The sequence below is a fragment of the Mobula hypostoma genome, chromosome 1 (assembly GCF_963921235.1).
Source record: "Mobula hypostoma chromosome 1, sMobHyp1.1, whole genome shotgun sequence".
Classification (NCBI taxonomy): domain Eukaryota; kingdom Metazoa; phylum Chordata; class Chondrichthyes; order Myliobatiformes; family Myliobatidae; genus Mobula; species Mobula hypostoma.
Genome location: NC_086097.1, coordinates 186781553 through 186802570, shown reverse-complemented (window position 1 = coordinate 186802570; position 21018 = coordinate 186781553). Strand labels below are relative to the sequence as shown.

The 21018-nt window shown below is 39.5% G+C and overlaps 1 protein-coding gene across 2 annotated transcripts in view; it reads right to left on the bottom strand.

The window, feature by feature from the left end:
- The window catches only part of nbn (nibrin), a 100094-nt gene that overhangs the window by 23813 nt on the left and 55263 nt on the right, over positions 1-21018 (bottom strand). For both annotated transcript variants that reach the window (XR_010019636.1, XM_063061536.1), the window contains exons 13-14: positions 12489-12602; positions 12213-12262 (exon numbers count right to left, since the gene is read on the bottom strand). Coding sequence is in view for 1 of the 2 variants with exons in the window: in XM_063061536.1 (XP_062917606.1) it covers positions 12213-12262; positions 12489-12602 (164 nt within the window). In the remaining variant the exon portion in view is untranslated. The remainder of the gene's footprint in view (positions 1-12212; positions 12263-12488; positions 12603-21018) is intronic.

The following is a 21018-nucleotide window of genomic DNA, read 5'->3' as shown; positions in this document are numbered from 1 at the left end:
ATTACAATGGATGAGATTAAGAATGTTATTTTTTCTATGAATCTGGGGAAAGCTCCTGGCCCTGATGGGTTTACCGTTGAATTTTATAAATGTTTTGCTTCTTTATTGATTCCTTGGCTCTATAAGGTTTTTGAGGCTTCTTTGAAACTTGGTAAACTTCCGGAATCTTTTAATAGAGCATCAATTTCTTTAATACTAAAGAAGGATAAAGACCCTGCTCAATGTGCATCTTATAGACCAATATCTTTATTAAATGTTGATTCTAAAGTTTTTTCTAAGTTATTAGCAAATAGACTAGAAAAAGTACTTCCTTCTATTATTTCGGAAGACCAAACGGGTTTTATTAAAGGTCGTTACTCTTTTTATAATATTCGTACATTGTTAAATATCGTTTATACTCCCTCACAAAATGTTCCTGAGTGTGTTATTTCTTTAGATGCCGAGAAAGCTTTTGATAGAGTAGAATGGCCTTATTTATTTAAGGTGCTTGAAATGTTTAATTTTAGCTTGAAATTTATATCCTGGATTAAACTGTTATATCACTCCCCTGTAGCCTCGGTTCGTACTAACTCCTTAAACTCACCTTTTTTTCCTCTCTTTCGTGGTACTCGACAAGGCTGTCCTCTTAGTCCCCTATTATTTGATATTGCATTAGAACCTCTTGCAATTGCTATTCGAGAATCTTCAAATATTACTGGGATAACTCGGGGATTAAAGTCCCATAAATTATCACTCTATGCTGATGATTTACTTTTATATATTTCTAATCCTGAGAGATCCATTCCTGCTGTTTTAGAGTTATTAGCACAATTTGGTCTTTTCTCAGGTTATAAATTAAATCTTAGTAAGAGTGAACTTTTTCCGATTAATAAACATCTTCCCTTATATTATAAATTTCCATTTAAATTGATTAATAATTACTTTTCATATCTTGGGATTAAAATTACTTGTAAACATAAAGATTTATTTAAGACTAACTTTTTACCATTAATAGACCATATTACTCAACTTTCATCTAAATGGTTTCCCTTATATTTAACTTTGATTGGTCGTATTAATGCAGTTAAGATGTTTTTTTTGCCAAAATTTTTATATGTGTTTCAGGCATTACCAATTTTCGTTCCTAAATCTTTTTTTGATAAAGTTGACTCTAAAATTTCTTCATTTATTTGGCAGAATAAGAATCCGAGACTGGGTAAAATACATTTACAGAAAGCTAAGAGAGATGGAGGTTTAGCATTACCTAACTTTAGATTTTATTATTGGGCTATTAATATTCGACATATGAAATTTTGGTTACTTGACCGGGACATACTATCTATTCCTAAATGGGTAGCATTGGAATTACAATCTGTTCAGGGTTATACACTTGGTTCTATTTTAGGTTCCTCTCTTCCTTTTGATTCGAAACGTCTTAAGCAGGTCTCTAACCCGATAGTTAAATATGCTTTGCGCATTTGGTTTCAATTCAGAAAATTTTTTGATCTTAATCAATTCGGGTTAGCGATTCCTATTTTAGGTAACATATTTTTTCCTCCCTCTTTTACGGATCGCGCTTTTCAAACTTGGAAGACTAAGGGTATTTTACGGTTTTTGGATTTATTTTTAGATGGTTCCCTTATGTCTTTTGAACAATTATCTAATAAATATAACTTATCAAGAATACATTTTTTTAGATATTTACAAGTTAGAAATTTCCTAAGTACTATACTTTCTTCCTTTCCAATGCTTCCTCCTATATATATTTTAGATTCGATAATTAACCTTAATCCATGTCAGAAAGGTGCATCGGCTATGATTTATAATATTATTATGAAACTTAGGAAAGCTCCATTTGATAAGATTAGGGTAGATTGGGAACAGGAATTGGGGCTTACCATTTCTGTGGATGATTGGGGGCAGATTTTACAATTAGTTAATACTTCCTCTATTTGTGCTAAACATTCCCTAATTCAATTTAAAGTGGTTCATAGAGCACATATGTCCAAAGATAAGTTAGCGCGTTTTTACTCGCATATTAATCCTTTCTGTGATAGATGTTCGGGGCAGATAGCCTCTTTAACTCATATGTTTTGGTCTTGCCCTACTTTGGAAACTTTTTGGAGAGATATTTTCAATATTATTTCTAAGGTATTAAATATAGATATCTCTCCTCACCCTATTACTGCTATCTTTGGACTACCTAAAATTTCTAGTAATCTTTCCCCTTCAGCCCGTAGAATGATTGCATTTCTTACTTTAATGGCGAAAAGATGTATTTTACAACATTGGAAAGAGCTTAATGCTCCAACTACCTTTTTTTGGTTTTCTCAGACGATTTTATGTTTGAATCTGGAGAAAATTAGAAGTAACCTTTATGATTCTTCATTTAAATTTGAACAGATTTGGGGACCTTTTATTCGATATTTTCATTTAATGTAATATTTACCCTTCTTGTTTTTTCTTCACTGTTTTAATGGAGGTCGGGATTGAGGACGTGATTTTAAGTTTAACTCTGTTTGGTTTCAAGTTAGCCCATTGCTTTGCTTTGCTTTTAGTTAGTTGCACGGTGGGTTTTTTTTGGGGGTTTTTTTTTCTTTTTTTTTCCATTGATATATATAAAATCTAGTATACTATTATGTTATCTTGGTTTCTTATGCTTAAATTACATTGTTTGTAGTATTTTCTTTTTGGTATTGTTATCTTTTGGAATTTTATTATACTTTAACATTGTATTAATGTTTATATGGCTTACCTTTTTTGTATACTTACTCAATAAAAAGATTTAAAAAGAAAGAAAGAAAAAAAGTGGGAAATTTGAAACATTCATTTTCCTTAAATACTCCAGCAATAGCTCAAAGTTGTCAATTACTAGATTCACAATCTATTATACCATTACCATTCTAGGGTATTACAAACTCCAAAACAAAATGTGGAAATGGATTAACTGGTACACCATTCAAAAACATAGGACAAACATCTATAACTTACTGAAATCTTCAAATATAATTATACTAAAACCTCTGGGTTTCCTGTTTAGGAATTTAATACATTTGCAGACAATACCAATGTTGGGATACTTGTGTAGACGACTTCCAAACGATATAGACCAGTTGCAGATATGGGTGGAGAAATGACAGATTGCTTGATCCAGACAAATGTGAGGTCAAATACAAGGGGAATGTACATAGTAAATGGCAGAGCAATTAAAAGTATTGATGTTCAGAGGAATTTTGTCCGAAAACCATAAAAATGGCAATGTAAATAAATATAGTAATAAAGAGGTAAACACAACTAACTTCATTGTTTGTGGCACTGAGTATAGGAGTCAGGAAGTCATGATGCAGCTATATAAACTTTGCTTAGGCCATTTTTGGAGTACAGTGGAAACAGGGCAGCTGCTTATTTGGGTCAACACTTAAAGAAACTAAAACTAATTGAGAAAATAGCCGGAATTCCCTTTGTTTATTTGGAACACTATGCTGCTTAATGTGGACAGAAGACTTTTGCTGAACAGTTTCTACCTAGTGTCTCCTGTGTGCACTTGTGTGGCATTAGACTCTACACCAAACTTACAGCGAACAGTTTTTCAATAGTGTTAGTTGCATGTGCTTGTGGTAAGTTATCCATTTGGGCTGACGTATGCAGATTCAAAAAGCAATAATTTAACTAGTTTTTTTACTTTGACTTTATGCAAGAAGGCAATGAAGGTAGTCCATTATCTGCACTAGTTGACTGTGCCGATTTTGTTCATTTACAAAGACTCAAAGAACATTACAGTACAGGAACAGGCCCTTCAGCCCAACTCGTCTGTGCCAAACCATTGACACTTAGTCCGATCAAAATGCACCTGGACCATAGTCCTCCATACCCCTCCCATCGATGTATCTATCCAAATTTCTCTTAAATGTTAAATCGAGCCCGCATCCACCACTTCTGCCAGCAGCTCATTCCACACTCTCACTACCCTCTGTGAAGAAGTTCTCCCTCATGTTCCCTTTAAACATTTCACCTTTCAAGTTTCAAAGTAAATTTATTATCAAAGTACTTATACGTTACCATATACAATGCTGAGATTTGTTAACCCATGACCTGCAGTTGTAGCTTCACCCAACCTCAGTGGAAAAAGCCTGCCTACATTTACCCATCAATACACTTCATAACTTTGTATACATCTATCAAATCTCCCTATATTCTTCTACATTCTAGGAAATAAAGTCCCAATCTATTCAACCTTCCCCTAGAACTTAGGCACTAAGATCTAGTAAATTTTCTCTGCACTCTTTCAATCTTATTTACATCTTTCCTGTAGGTAGGTGATCAATATGGCACACAACATCCCAAATTGGGCCTCATCAATGTCTTCTACAAATTCAATATAACATTCCAACTCCAGTACTCAATATTTCGATCTACCAAGACCTATGTACCAAAAGCTTTCTTTATGACCTTATCTGCTGTGACACCACTTTTAAGGAATTATGGATCTGTACTCCCAGATCCCTTTGCTCGACTGCACTTCTCTGTGTCCTACCACTCAGTGTGTAAGACCTACTGTAGTTGTTCTGCCCGAAGTGCAACATCTCACACATGCCTGCATTAAATTCCATCTGCCATTTTTTCAGCCCGTTTTTCCAGCTGGTCCAGAACCTGTGGCAAGCTTTGATCGTCTTCCTCACTGCTCTCTACTCCTCCATTTTTGGTGTCATCCGCAAATGCTGATCCAGTTTACCACGTTATCATCCAGATCACTGATATACTATAGATGACAAACAACAATGGACCTCACTGATTCCTGCAGCACACCATTAATCACAGGACTATAGTCAGAGAGGCAACCATCCACTACCATTCTCTGGCTTCTCCTGCGAAGCCAATGTCTAATCCAGTTTACTACTTCATCTTGAATGCCAGGCAACTACCTTCTTGACCAACCTCCCATGCTGGACCTGGTCAAAAGCTTTGCGAAAGTCCATGTCGACAGCATTCACTGCCTTGCCTTCATCAACTTTCCTGGTAATGTCCTCAACAAACTCCCTAATCAGTCCCTGTCAATCCATATAATTATATATCCAGTCCCTTAGAATACCTTCCAATAACATTCCCACTACTGATGTCAGGCTCACTGGTCTATAATATCCTGGATTATTCTTAGACCCTTTCTTAAATAATGGAAGAACATTCACTATTCTTGAATCTTCCAGCACCTCACCCGTAGCTAAGGATGTTTTAAATATCTCTGAAAGGGTCCCTGCAATTTCTGCACTAGCCTTCCACAGTGTCAGGCCCTGGGATATTTATCCACCCTAATTTGCCTCAAGACAGCAAACATCTCCTCCTCTGTAATCTGTATAGGGTCTATGACCTTGCTGTTGCTTTGCTCACTTCTATAGTGTCTGTGTCTGTCTCCTGAGTAAATACAGATGCAAAAATATCCATTTAAGACCTCCCCATCTCTTTCAGCTTCATGCATAAATCATTATTTTGACCAATTTTGTCCTTTAGACAATCAAAAGAACTTGGCAGCGATGAATTCTTCCATCAAGAACTATTAGGAACTAAAACGGTTTTATAAGACTGTAGTAGTATTGGTAGTGTTTTAATTTGCTCTTTATTTCATTTAAATGCAAAATGTCTTATTCAGTTAAACAGTAGCTTGCCTTTGTTAATCCTGTTAACTATTCCCATGAAACTTCAGCTCATTGGGGCAGCCGCTTAATTGGGCCAAAATGTATTGGACCCGATGAGTCCCAATTAATCGGAATCCACTGTATTGTTTAATTCTCATCAACCCATTACAGGAATATTATGGAGGCTTTAGAGAGGGTATAAAGGAGGTTCACAAAGATGCTGTCCTGATTTGAGTATTAGCTATAAGGGGAAGTTTAATAGACTTGGATTGTTTTCCCTCAAGTATTGGAGGCTAAGGGGAGATGGTCAGAGTCTCTTTCCCATAGTAGAATTGGCAAATACTAGAAAGCATAGGTTCATGAGAGGAAAAATGTTAAGGGAGATATACAGGACAAGCAACAGGAATTCTGCAGATGCTGGAAATTCAAGCAACATACATCAAAGTTGCTGGTGAACACAGCAGGCCAGGCAGCATCTATAGGAAGAGGTGCAGTCGACGTTTCAGGCCGAGACTGACGAAGGGTCTCGGCCTGAAACGTCGACTGCACCTCTTCCTATAGATGCTGCCTGGCCTGCTGTGTTCACCAGCAACTTTGATATACAGGACAAGTTTGTTTTTATATTGAGAGTGATAGGTGCATGGAATGCACTGCCTAATTGGGGAAGCATGATATGGTGGCATTTTTGAGGCATTTTGATACATATAGGAACATGAAGGGAATGGAGAGATACGCTTACGTGCAGGCAATTAGCTTCATTTGGCATCATGGTCAGCAAAGACATTGCGGGCTGAAGGATCTGTTCCTATGCTGTACAGTTCAAGTTTCTACTAGCAGCCACACCACATTTGCTTCACATATGGCCACCATCACAGCTGAAATACTTGAACCAAACTCCTCTGTGGCACCCAGAAGTTAGAACGAAATTACATAAAATAATCTATTAACCAACAGGAAATCCCTGAAAAACAGAGATACTTGCTCTCCCAGCTTGAATGGGGAAATCAGACATATTACACCAGTGGTCCCCAACCTCCAGGCCGCAGACCGATACCAATCTGCGAAGCATACAGGGGTGCAGCGGTGGCCGAACGCACCCAGCACATCTTTAAGAAAAAAGCCGAAATAAACAAGCTAATTGATTAGGTGCCACCCGGCACGTAAATGTCAGCCCAGATCAGAGGCGATTGCTGATTGCGTCGCCTCTGATCTGGGCCGACATTTACGTGCCGGGCAGCACCTAATTAATTAGCTTGTTTATTTCGGCTTTTTCTTAAAGATGTGCTGGGTGCGTTCCAGCCACCACTGCACCCCTGCATTCTTCGTGGCAATGTATCGGTCCATGGCCCGGAGGTTGGGGACCACTGTATTACGTCACATCACAAAAAAGTTAAAGACTTGCAGTAGTTGTCAAGAGGTAAAATAGGCAACCTAGGCAACAAGACACAGTAAGGACACTTCCAGCCCTGTTGACCTTGTAAACTCCTCAACAAAACCATTTCAGGAACAGTGTTTCAGTTGAGGGAACTGCCACAAAACTTAACAGCCAGACATGGTTGAACTCATATTCATCAAATCATCCTTCATTGTCAAACAGCACCCAGAAAAGGGTTTCTCCACCTTTTTTTATGCCACGGCCCCCTACCATTAACCGAGGGGTCTGTGGACCTAGAAGAATCATTGAAAGTAATAGGATATCAACATACTGTGGGTAGGGAACTTCAGTCACCATTACTAACTGAACTGACTACATCCAGAATGACACAGCTGCCATGATGAATAGCAAAAGCATCATGCCATCTGCAGACTTCCTTGTATTTGTGATTTACTACTCCATTGCAAAGTTACGTCAAGGTATGCCCACCCTGAAGTTTAAATCTTCCCTTCGATGGGAGTTCAGTGAAACCCCCTCTCACTGCTCCCTGTGATCTCTGCTGCCCTCTGACTCTTCAACCATGTGCTAATCCAGACCCGCTACCACAGCCACGTATCTTCTCCAGCCTTTGACCTTCACAACTACCTGGCTTCACCTATCCCTTTGCAGCTAGCTTCTCTCACCTTTTTATTCAGGCATCTCCCCCCTTCCTTCACAGTCTTGAAGAATGGCCTAGGCCCGAAACATCGATTGTTTACTCTTTTCCACAGATACTGCCTGGCCTTCTAAGTTTCTCCAGATTTTGTATGGGTTGCTTTGGATTTCCAGCATCTGGAGACTTTCTTGTGTTTACAATCATTAGACCTGAACAATTGCACAACTTACATATCACATATATCAACTTACATATAACTCTGTAGTCCTAGCATAGTAGTTAAGTGAACAACTAAACAGCCAAATGAAAGAGAAAGCTACAAGAATATCTTTAATCTTAACAACACTGGGGGCCCAGCACACAATTGCTGAAGACCATGCTCAGCCTGAAGCGACCTCAGCTTTACCCAGAAATCCCACCACTGTTGCCAGTTAATTGATTCATTCCAACTGATATTAGGAAATGGCTGAGAGCACTGAATACAGCAAAGGATGGAACCAAAGAACATCCCAACTGTATGACTAATGCTCTGTGTTTAAGAACCAGCTACACTTCTGGCCAAGCTGTTCCAATATAGTTGCCAGGCTACTGAGGCAATTTGGAAAACCAATTGAGTAGTCAGCTTTCAAAATCAACAAAGTGATGATCAAGAGACATTTACTCATTAATCACCTGCTCATCAAAGACTTACGATCCAAAAATGCACCTAGGAACAGATTTCCAAAGGTGAGCTGAGGGTGATCCTTCAGCATCAAGGTAACATTTGGGCAAGTTTGCATCAAAAAGTCCTGTTAAAACTGAAGTTGATGGGCATCAAAAGGAAAACATTTCAATGGTTCAAGCCAATTTTCAAAGGAAGATGCTTGTAGGAGTCAATCATACCCGCCTTTAACTGGTTTACGAATGGCCTTCCTTCCATTATAATATCAGAAGTACTCCATTTGCAATTCCTCAGTAAATGAAGCATTCTATACCTGCTTGCAGCAGGATTAAACAACCCTTAAGCTTGGGTAAATCAGTGGCAAATATTATATGAAAATGCCACATTATGATCACCTCCAACAAAAGAATGCAACCACCAATCCTTCAATGTATTAATATTACCAGATCTTCCAACATTAACATCTTGGGGCTCACCACTGAGCAGAAATTTAATTGGACAAGCTACAAACTCTATGTCAAAAACAGCAGGGATCTGGGTATCTTGTGCAAGTCACACATTTCTTGACAAACCTAGGGCCTCTCCATCATTCATTAGGCACAAATTAGGATTGTGATGAAATACACCGCCTTAAGGAGTTCAATACCAAGCAGGACAAGTCACCCCGCTTGATTTGGTACTTTTGCACCCTCACTTGACTGGTACTTCATCCATTACCCTGAACATTAATTTTGCGCACAAAGGCTGCAGTGTGCATCAATTACAAAATGCACCACAGTCAAGCTACTCCTACACCCACATCCTTTACTACCAAGGAAAGCGGCAGTAAGTGTAAGGGAACACCATTACTTTCAGGTTCCCCTTCCTACTACAAACAATGCACTGTATTTTTCAATATGATAAATAAATCTGAATTTACTATTCAGACAACGTATCAGTTCTCCTTCACTAGTGGGTTTAAATCGTGGAATTTCCCACCCATCAGTACTGCAGTAATTCCAAAAGGATCACGTATACCCCATCCCTAGAAACATCTAGGGATGGGGTATAAAAGGCAGTTTTTCCTGTGACTCCCAGATCAGAAAAATGGATGATTAGGGAAACAAAACTAACTTAGCCCGTAGCTCATGAAGAAGTGCACTGTCAAGATTTGGCTATAGGTTAGGATCTCCCTTAAATATTTTTCAAAACAAAAATATTAGGAAGTAGGAGGGGTTACTGAATGCAGTTCAAAAGACAAAATGTAACAGATGTAGATTACAGTGGTGGTGGGGAGGATCTAACATTTTAGGCATGATATACAAATATGAAAAGCTACAAGTATGATCTGGTTATTGTGCTATGTAACAATGTGAACAAAATCACAAACAAGGACATTTTTAGACAAATGCATGAGTGTCAAGTCAACAATATGGAACAGCTACAAGAAGCTATGGAATAAAATAAAGAAGGTTGACAAAATGTGACCACAAAGAAAAAAACTTCCGTGCCAGTTAAAAAAAATAAAAATTATTAAGAAAATACAGAACTATCAAAATTGATTTCAATTCATTTATACTTTATTATAGGAGCTCCTTGGGATGTGAATGATCTAACTTCCAGAAAAAAGACTTACAAAAGTTCACCCATACATTTTTAAAGCATTTTTCAGGCTAGTAATAATAATAGTAAAATTGTTTCATGTTATTCATTAATGACTGGATACCCTTTTCCATACAACACATATTTTTTCACTTCTTCCTGAACCCCTATTCAGAGGTCCAATAGTCAACAAATTCTTTTCCTGATCTAGTGAACTACACGATATAAATAATGCTTTGCACAGTGCCAACACTCAGTCTGCAGGAGCATATTTGAGCTTATTGTTGTCAGTCATTTTAAATCTTCATCTCCCTTCCACTCTGGCCTGTCATTGCCTCCTGTATTGTTCTAACAAAGTCCAACACAAACCTAAGAAACAGCACTGTATCTTCCATCTAGGCACACTGCAAACTTCCAGACTCAATAGAGAATGCAAGAAGTTCAGATAGTTTAGTTTATTCAGGTAACTTCACATTTATTTATTTCCACGGCAATCTTTCAGAGATAAACTCTGATCCTGTTCATCACACTTCCATATTCTCCGCAACATGAAATTACTTCGTTTTCTCACTCTTCCAGTTCTAACAAAGGAACTTCAAGTGAACATTTTCTTCTCTTTCCACATATGCTGCCTGACCAGCTGGATGTTTCCAAAATTTGATTTTAATTCAGATTTTTAGTGTTTCATATCCCATAGTTCTATCACTTTTCCCTCTCTCATCTGTTCTTATTTATATTTCTTATAGAGAGCTCAGCTGTGATTAACAAGCCTTCACTACCCAACCTCAACTGACACTACCATACCTTGAGTCATTCATTCCTATTGGTGTCCAGCTAATCACAGACAGCCCCTTGTAATCTGCACTCTGTTCCTCTGAAATATAAAACATTTTTTATTTCCAACATGTGCTAGTTCTGATAACTAGCATATGTTGGAAATAAAAGATGTTGGACACGCGAGGCTTATCCAGACAATTAAGACGCATGGGATCAACGGTGAATTGGCTGCTTGAATTCAGAACCAGCTTGTCCATAGTGGTCCAGAGCACAGTGGTCGAAGGGACTTATTCTAGCTAGTGGTCTGTGACTACTTATGTTCCACAGGGATCTGTACTGGGACCTTTGCTGTTTGCGATGTATGATGAAAATGTAAATAGCTGATTCAGTAATTTTGCAGATGATATGAAGATTGTGAATAACATAGAAGACTGTCAAAGAACACAACAAGATATAGATCAATTGGAAGTATGGGTAGAGAAATGGCAAATGGAGATTAACCTGGTCGGAATTGAACTACTGCTTCTTGGTACATCAAACAGAAAGACACAGTACATTGTTAAGGGCAAGTACCTTAACAATAATGCTGAGCAGAGGGATCTCAGTTCAAGTTCATAACTCCTTGAAAGAGGCTACAAAAGTTGATAGGGTGGTTAAGAAGACATATAATATGCTTGAATTATTTGGTTGAGGCATTGAGTTCAAAAGTCAGTAAGTAATATTGCAGCTTTATAAAACTCTACTTAGGCCACATCTGGAGTATTGCATACTGTTCTGGTCACTCTATTATAGGAACGACGTTGAGGCTTTGAAGAGGGTACAGAAGTGGTCTACCAGAATGCTGCTTGTATTAGAGGGCATGTGCTGTAACGAGAGGTCAGATAAACTTGGGTTATTTTCTCTGGAGCACTAAAGGCTGAGGGGAGATTTATAAGATTTGATAAGAGATTATGAGAGCATATATAGAGTAGATAGGCAGTATCCTTTTCCCAGGGTTGAAATGTCTAAGACCAGAGGGCATGCATTTAAGGTGAGAGGGGGAGATTTCAAAGGAGATGTGAGGGACAAGTTCTCTTTTAACACAGACGAATGCTTGAAATACGCTGTTTAGGGTCGTGGTACAGGCAGATACATCAAGCACATTTCAGAGATGTCTAAACAGACACACGAATGTGAGGGAGATGGAAGGATATAGATATTGTAGTCAGAGGGATTAGTTTAGTTGGCCATTTGATTACTAACTTAATTTGTTCAGCACAACATTGTGAGTCAAAGGGTTTGTTCCTGTGCTGTACAGTTCTATGCTCTGATAAAGGTCAGAAACCCACAGCATTACCTCTCAACAAACTAAGCCTGATGCTGAGTAATTCTAGCATTTTCTGAATTATTTCAGATTTCCAGCATGAGTAATTTGCTTTTTCATTGTGGCCAGCTTCCTTTTTAATTTAGTGAATAGTAGTTCAAACTTCTTGGATAAATTCCAGTAATTATGCAAATATTTTTTTACCATTTTCTTTCCATCATGTCTAAAATACAAAATTGTTTTCTCCCTACCTGAACAAGTCATCTGCAAGGTTCTCTTCCTTCGCTTTCTGGCTCTGTTCCTAAATGAAATAATTTTAAATATTTTACTTTGGAGATTTATGAAATTAAAGAAATACAATGCAATAGCTTAATATCTTCAGCCAGCATGTTATATGTCTCTGGTTCAAGAGCTCTAATTCTTCCATATGCTTAAACTAGAACCATCCAATTATTAGGTAGGTATAAAAGTAGGTAATTATTACAGAAGTAGAAAACTTATGTTTCGATACCTAACTAACTTCATACCTCCACTTCTTGTCTTAACCACTCTTCCATTTCTGAATTCTTTTTGGTTTGATAAGCCTTCAGATCTGTGCCTCCAATAATTTTCGGAAGTGCCTTTGCACCAGGATACAAAACCTATCAGAATGAAAAATGGTGTTAGCAAAATGCTACCAAAGCAGCACTTTTAACCTTTGTAATTTTATTTGAACAATCAATAAATCAATATTTCATAACTGATGGTTGAGTAAGATTCTCCTACACTTTGAACAGGTTGAGAGATATTGAAGCCCTGGTTAAGAAAAAGGAAGGGCATAGCACAGTTCAAATAAATTATTATCAAAGTATATATATAGTACTGTGCAGAAGTCTCCGCAAACATATATAGCTGGGGTACTCAAGATTTTTCCACAGTACTATAGCAATTTTATGTATTGCACTGTACGGTTGCCACAAAAACAAATTTCATGACATATGTGAGAGGTGATAAACATGATTCTTATATGAGTCTCTATCCTGGACTTAGCATGGGAAAGGGGCTAGGAGAGGAGAATCATGATTGGGAAAAGGGGGAAAGCAGAAGGGAGGAAGCAGGCAGCACCAGAGAGATATTCTGTAATGATTAATAAACCAACAACTGGGAATCAAATGACCTTGCCTGGTGTCTCAGGGCTTGGTGTATCTGCACCTGGGCCACCCCCACCCTGGCACTCCTTCTCTGCCTCCTGTCCAATACCCCTCCCACAGCGCTCCACCCTCACCACCCCCAACATCTTTTGCTCCACCCAGATTTACAAATTCACTCTTTGCTCCATAATGACAAATACAGCTCTGAGCAGAAGTCTTAGGTACTTGAGCTATGTATATGTGCCTAAGACTTTTGCACAGTACTATTCGTCACCATATACAACCCTCAGATTCAGTTTCTTGTGGGCATAGTCCGTTAATCCAAGAACCATAATAGAATCAATGGAAGACCCACCCATATGCAGACAACAACCAATGGGCAGCCCAGTAGCATCGTGGCTAGCATGATGCTTTACAGTATCAGGGCTGCTGCCTGTAAAGAGTATGTATGTTCTCCCCATGACCACATGGATTTCCTCCAGGTGCTCCAGTTTCCTTCCTCAGCGAAAAGATGCATTGGTTAGTAGCTTAATTGGTTAGGTCACTCGTCTGAGTGCTACTGGTACCATGTAACCCAGTACTACCTGTCGCATGGTTGGGTGGTTGGCAACTAAACCGGCTCCCCCACCAGGCTTGCCTGGTGAGGAGAATGGCTAGACACCCTGCAGGATGAAAAACAAGACCTGTCAAAGGGCGGATGAACCCTCTCGTAGGTCAACGGCCATCTAGCAAACACGTGCCTTGAAGCGCGGAAAGGGCATCCCTTGCATCGAAGCTTGGTCTGGCCATTCACTGCAACAGAACCTCCCCCACCATGCCGCTGGATCTGGGAGGGGATGTCAAGAGGGTGGGTATAGACCTGTGCAACCCTCTACTCCTCTAAAATCCACTCACGCACACGCTGTTCCTTTCTGAGGTGTGGGGTACCACCATACTAACTGACTGAAAGGAACCATCATCATCCTATTGGATGGATAGCCAGAGAGACCAGAGAAAATTGGTTATTGTAAATTGTCCCATGACTAGGCTAGGGGTAAATTGGGGGTTGCTGAATGGTGCAGCTCAGAGACTTAAGGGCCTTTTCTGTGCTGTATATCAATCGATTAATAAGTAAATATATATATTAAACTGTGCAAATAGAAAAGAAACAAAAGGATAGTAACAATAAATAAACATTGAAAACCTGAGATGAAGAGTCCCTGAAACTGAGTCCATATATTGTGGGAACAGTTCAGTGATGGGGAGGGAAAATGAAGTGAAGTTAACTCCACTGTTTCAAAAGCCTGATGGCTGAGAGGTAATCACTGCCATCCTGAACCTGTTGTGTGGGTCCTGAGGTTCCTGTATCTTCTTCATGACATCAGCAGGCAGCAGAGAGCATGACCTGGATGGTGGGGGTCCCTGACGATGGATGCTGCTCTCCTGCGACAACACTCTGTGTAATGTGCTCAATAGTGGGGAGGGATTTACCCATGATGGACTGGGTCCATTACTTTTTATTGGATTTTCTGTTTAAGGGTCCATACCAGGCCGTGATGCAACCAGTCAATATAATCTCCACCACACATCTATAGAAGTCTGTCAAAGTTTTAGATGTCATGCCAAATCTTTGCAAACTTCCAAGGAAATAGAAGCGCTGTCATGCTTTCTTTATAATTGCACACATGCAGGGCCCAGGACAAGTCCTCTAAAATGATAAAACTGAGGAACTTAAAGTTACTGACCCTCTCCAACTCTGATTCTCTTAATGAGGGCTAGCTCATGGAGCTCTGGTTTCATCCTCCAGAAGTAAATGATCAGCTCCTTGGTTTTGCTGACATTGAATGAGAAGTTGGTGTCGTGGTACCACACAACCAGATTTTCAATCTCCCTGTTTCCAGCTTTGACCCAGCCAACAACAGGGGTGTCATCAGCAAACTTAAATATGGTATTGTAGCTGTTCTCAGCTACACAGCCATAAGTTTAAATTGAATAAAGCAGGGTCAAAGCACATAGGTTTGTGGTGCACCTGTGCTGATGGATTGTGGAGATGTTGTTGCCAATCTTAACTGACTGGGGTCTGCATATGAGGAAATCAAGCATCTAATTGCACAAGGGGGTATTGAGGCCAAAGTCTGGAAGCTTATTGATTAGTTTTGAGATGGTGATAGTATTGAATGCCAAGCTGTAGTTGATAAAGAACATCCTGATACATGCATCTTTGCTGTCCAGATTTCCAGGGTTGAACGAAGAACCAATGAAATGGCATCTGCTGTGGACCTATTGTGCTGGTAGGCAAATTGGAGCAGATCCAAGTCGCTTCTCAGGCAGGAGTTGATGTATCTCACCAAGAATGCCTCAAAACACTTCTTCATTGCGGATTCTAATGCTACTGGACAATATTCATTGAGACAAGTTATCATGTTCTTATGCACTGGTATAATTGAAGCCTGCTTGAAGCAGGTGGGTACCTCAGACTACAGAAGTAATAGTTTGAAGATATTGGTGAACATTCCAGCCAGTTGATCGGTATAGGCCTTTAGGACTCAGCCAGGTACTCCGTCCAGGCTGGATGCTTTCCATGGGTTCAACCTCCCAAAGGATGTTCTCAGATCAGCCAGAGACTGAAATCACAGGGTCACTGGGGGCTATGGGAGTTCATGAACGTTCCATCATGTTTTGATGGTCAAAGCAAGCAGATATAAGCAGGTAGGAACAAATGAGGTACTTGAGGAGTACAAGAAATGCAAGACAAGGAAATCAGGAAGGCTAAGAGGCTCTAGCAGAAAAGATGAAGGAGAATCCCAAGGGCTTCTACAAACATATTAAGAATAAAAAATAAAATTGGTCCTCTGGAAGATCAGTGGTGACCTACGGGTGAATCAAAAAGAGATGGGGAGATCTTAAATAAATTTTTTGCATCTGTAATTACTCAGGAGATGGACACAGGATCTACAGAAGTGAGGGAAAGCAGCAATGAAGTCATGGACCCTATAGATTACAGAACAGGAGATCTTTACTGTCTTGAGGAAGATGTTGGAGTCGATTGTTAAGGGTGTGGTTTCATGGTACTTGGAGGCACATGATAAAACAGCATGGTTTTCTCAAGGGAAATTCCTGCCTGACAAATCTGTTGAAATTCTTTGAAGAAATAACAAGCAGGATAGACAAAGGAGAAATGGTTTGTGTTGTGTACTTGGATTTTCAGAAGGCCTTTGACAAGGTGCCACACATGAGGCTGCTTAACAAGCTATGACCCCGTGGTATTCCAGAGAAGATTCTGGCATGAACCAAGCAGTGGCTGACTGGCAGGAGGTGAAGAGGGGGAATAAAGGGAGCCTTTCCTGGTTGGGGGCTGGTGACTAGTGGTGTTCCATAGGGGTTTGCATTGTGACTGATTCTTTTTACATTATATGTCAATGATTTGGACGATGGAATTGATGTCTCTGTTGCAGGTTTGCAGATGATATGAAGATAGGTGGAGGTGTAAGTAGTTTTGAAGAAGTAGAGGCTACAGAATGTCTTAGACCGATTAGAAGAATGGGCAAAGAAATGGCAGATGGAATACAGTGTCAGGAAGTGTACGGTCGTGCACTCTAGTAAAATAAAGGGTTGACTGTTTTCTAAAGGGAGAGAAATTACAAAAGACTGAGATGCAAAAGGACTTGGGAGTCCTTGTGCAGATTCCATAAAGGCTAATTTGCATGTTGAGTCTAGAGTGAAGGCAGCAAATCTGATATTAGCATTCATTTCAAGAGGAATAGAATATAAAAGCAAGGATGTAATGTTGAGACTTTATAAAGGACTGGTGAGGCCTCACTTGGAGTATTGAGAATGGTTTTGGGCCCCTTATCTTAGAAAGGATATGCTGAATCTAGAGAGGGTTCAAAGGAGGTTCATGAAGATGATTCCAGGATTCAACAGCTTGCCATACGAAGAGCACTTGATGGTTCTTTGCCTGTATTCACCAGTATTTCGAACAATGAAGGTTGACCTAATTGAAACTTATCAAAAGGAGAAAGGCCTTGATAAAGTGGATGTGGAGAGGATGTGTACGGTGGGAGAGTCTAAGACCAGATGACACAGCCTCAGAATGGAGGAGCATCCTTTTAGAATGGCAATGAGGAGGCATCTCTTTATCTACAGTGGTGAATCTGTGGAATTCTGTGCCACAGGCAGCTGTGGAGGCCAAGTCTTTAAGTATATTTAAGGCAGAGGTTGATAGATTCTTGATTGGTCATGGCACAAAGAGATACGGGGGCAGTGGGGAGGGGCAGGAGAGGCTGGTGATTGAGGCTGACAGGAAAAATGGATCAGCCATAATGAAATAGTAGAGCAGACTTGATAGGCCAAATGGCCTAATTCTGCTCTTATGTCTATATTAGAGTGGAAAAATCCCCACGGCTTGACAAGGTGTTTCCTCAGACCCTGTGGGAGGCTAGTGCAGAAGTTGCAAGTACCTAGCATAAATATTTTAAAAAAACCTTAGCCTAGGGCAGGTTTTCTCAACCTGGGTTCCGTGAGAGGTTGCAGGTTTTTCTGCGAGAGATCGTGATTTAAAAAAAAACATCTTTTGAACTTTGTGCAACGCGTATTGTTAGTGCTGGCAGGCAGTGACCAAGCAACCTCGTTGGAAACCTTGTTAGCGGTCCCTCAGCCCAGTACGGCAGTGAGCAATAGGACCATATTTATTCTCAGTTTTTGACACGAGATAGGGGAGCCTGTTGATAATTGGTGAGTGCTCTATTGCACAGAGGGGAGGGAAGAGGGAAGTAGGCTGATGATGAGCACTGTATTGCACGGATGGGAGGATGGCAGACTGACGAGGAGCATAAAGTGCTTTTTCCCAGCATCGAATAGAATTGCCCAACTTGAGATGTGATGTCAGCCTCTACCTTCTGAATTATCTTCCTCAACTTCCCCTTTAGTGCAACAGACTGAGTTATGAGAATGAACAACTCTACCGGTGGAGTAGAAAATTGGAGGGAAATTTTCATTCTAAAGGAGGAATTTTTACACGACTCAGCTGCTGGCCTGCCACTTTGCTGTTTTAAACGTTGCAAAAGGTGGATTGTGTAAGTTTGAAGTGAACTGCATTTTTTTTTGCAGTTTTCTCATTTAGTTATTAATTATGCCATTGTTTTTTATATTTTATTAACCCCTAGTCCACTGTTCCTAGACTGCAGCAAACAATTTTAAAATGCAGCAATGACTCAGTAAAAGTGAAAAGTCACTTAACTGCAAATCACTGCTATATGACACGTAAAAGTGCTGATTATTTTAAAAAGCTACTGGAATCTCAAAGCAAACAGTAAAGCTTTTAACTAAAATCAGCTTACAACTTTTATTTAAATTAAATCTACCAAGCCTACTTTTAGAAAAATTAAATTCCATTTTGGCTTAAGCCAGTTTAAAAAAAAAATTACTATGAGTTTTTAAAATTTATGATAGAAATGTGTTTCAAGAAAGGCAAGCCAAGCTTAACAACCTGTTACTTTATCCCCAAGAAAGGTTGGCTAAAAATTCATTCTTTACTCAAAAGAGCATTGACAATTATTTTTTGATTATTATCTCTACAACTTATTGATCATGCTAATATACCATGAGCTGCAGATATAATAACTTTTATGCAGCAGTTCACTGAGACCTGAAAATTATTTCAAGGGCTCCTCCAAGGCAAAAAGGTTGAGAAAGGCTGGCCTAGGGGAAGATGCCAGAGAACTGGAGGATAGTTAATATTGTTTTGTTGTTTAAGGAAGGCTCTAAGAATAAGCCAGGAAGTTATAGGCTGATGAGCCGGATGGGAAAGTTTATGTTAGGAATTCTAAGGGATCGGATATTTCAGTATTTGGATAGGCAGGGACTGATGAGAGCAGTGAACTTTCTAGGTGTGGTAGGTCGTGCCTAACTAATGTTTTGAGAGTTTTTCAAGGAAGTTACGAGGAAAATTGATAAAGCCAAGGCAGTTGTTGTCAACATGGAATTTAGCAAGGGAAGGAGGCTCAGTTCCTTAGCAATGTTATGTTGAAATTGTATAAGACATTGGTGAGGCCTAATTTAGAGTACTGTGTGCAGGTCTGGTCTCCCACCTACAGGACAGAAATGAGTGCAGAGAAAAGTTACAACGGTGTTGCCAGGCTTGAGGACCCAATTTATAGGGAAAGATTAGGACTTTATTTCTTGGAATGTAGAAGATAGAGGGGAGATTTGATAGAGGTTTACAAAATTATGAGGGGTAAAGATAGGGTAAACGCACACAGGTTTTTTCCATGGAGGTTGGATGAGACTACAACTAGAAGTTATAGGTTAAAGGTGAAACATGAAGTGTTTAAGGGGAACGTGGAGGGGAATTTCTTTCTTCAGAGGGTGGTAAGTGTGTGGAACAAGCTGCCTGCGAAATTGGTGAATGTGGGTTTGATTTCAGTATTTTTGAGAAATTTTGATAGTTATATGGATGGGAGGGATTTGGAGAGCTATGGTCCAGGTTGATTGGACTAGGCAGATGAATGGTTCAGCATAGACTAGATGGCCCAAATGGCCTGTTTCTGTGCTGTAGTGGTCTATGACTCTTGGTAACAAACATATGTTACATTTAAACTTACACATAAAACACGCCCCATTAAATAACAATAGAAAAGCAATCATCATAACTTGATATTGGCATTAAATGCGAAGAAACAATTTGACCTTCTAAAACTGTTGGGACAAAAGGTTATTTTTTTGTATTAACAACAGAAATTAATGATTGCAGAAGAAGCAAAGCATCAAAAAAATCTTACCACCAGAGTGATAACGCTGAGGAAGGGGAAAACAGAAATAAATCAAAGATAGCATGCAACAGAGATTACAGAAAGAACAGGCAGGAGATAAAATTTAATCAAAGCCAGTGGCATGAGATACAGGGCAATAGAGGTGTGGTGCAGTTAGAACAGAAAGCAACAAATACTGGACTGAGAATGTTGTATTTGAATACACACAGCATAAGGAATAAAATGGACGATCTTGAAATTCAGCTACAGATTGGCAAATATGACAGTGTGGCCATCTCCGAAACTTGGCAAAAGGATGGCTGCCATTGGGAGCTGAATATCCAAAGACATACTGTATATCAGAAAGATAGGTTAATAGGCAGCTGGGTTGGTGTGGCTCTGTGTATAAGAAATAATATTAAATAATTGGAAAGAGATGACATAGGATGAGGTGGTATAGAATCTCAATGGGTTGAGTTAAGAAATGGTAAGGGTAAAATGGCAGTTGTATACAGGCCTCCGGACAGCAGCCGGGATGTGGATTACAAATTACAGCAGGAGATAGAAAAAGCGTGTCAGAAAGGCAATGTCATGATAATCATTGGGGATTTTAACATGGGATTGGGAACAAACCAGGTCAGTACTGGACCTCCAGAGTGGGAATATGTAGAATGTCTAAGGGATGGCTTTTTAGAACAGCTTGTTGTTGAGCCCACTAGGGGATCAGCTGTGCTGGATTGGGTGTTGTGCAATGATCCGGAGGTGATAAGAGAGCGTAAGGTTAAGGAACTCTTAGAGAACAGTGATCACAATATGATCGAATTCACTTTGAAATTTGAGAGGGAAAAAATAAAGTCCAATGTGTCGGTATTTCAGTGGAATAAAGGAAATTACAATGGCATGAGAGGTGAACTGGCCGAAGTTGAATAGAAAGGGACATTTGCAGGAAGGACAGCAGAGCTGCAACGGCTGGAGTTTCTGCAAAAAATGAGGGAAGTGCAAGACAGATATATTCCAAATAGGAAGAAATTTTCAAAGGGAAAAAGGACACTACTGTGGCTGCCAAGTGAAGTCAGAGCCAAAATAAAAGCAAAAGAGAGGGCATACAAGGAAGCCAGAGGTAGTGGGAAGATAGAGGATTGGGGAGCTTTTAAAAACTTAAAGAAGGAAACTAAGGAGGTCATTCGGAAGGAAAAGAT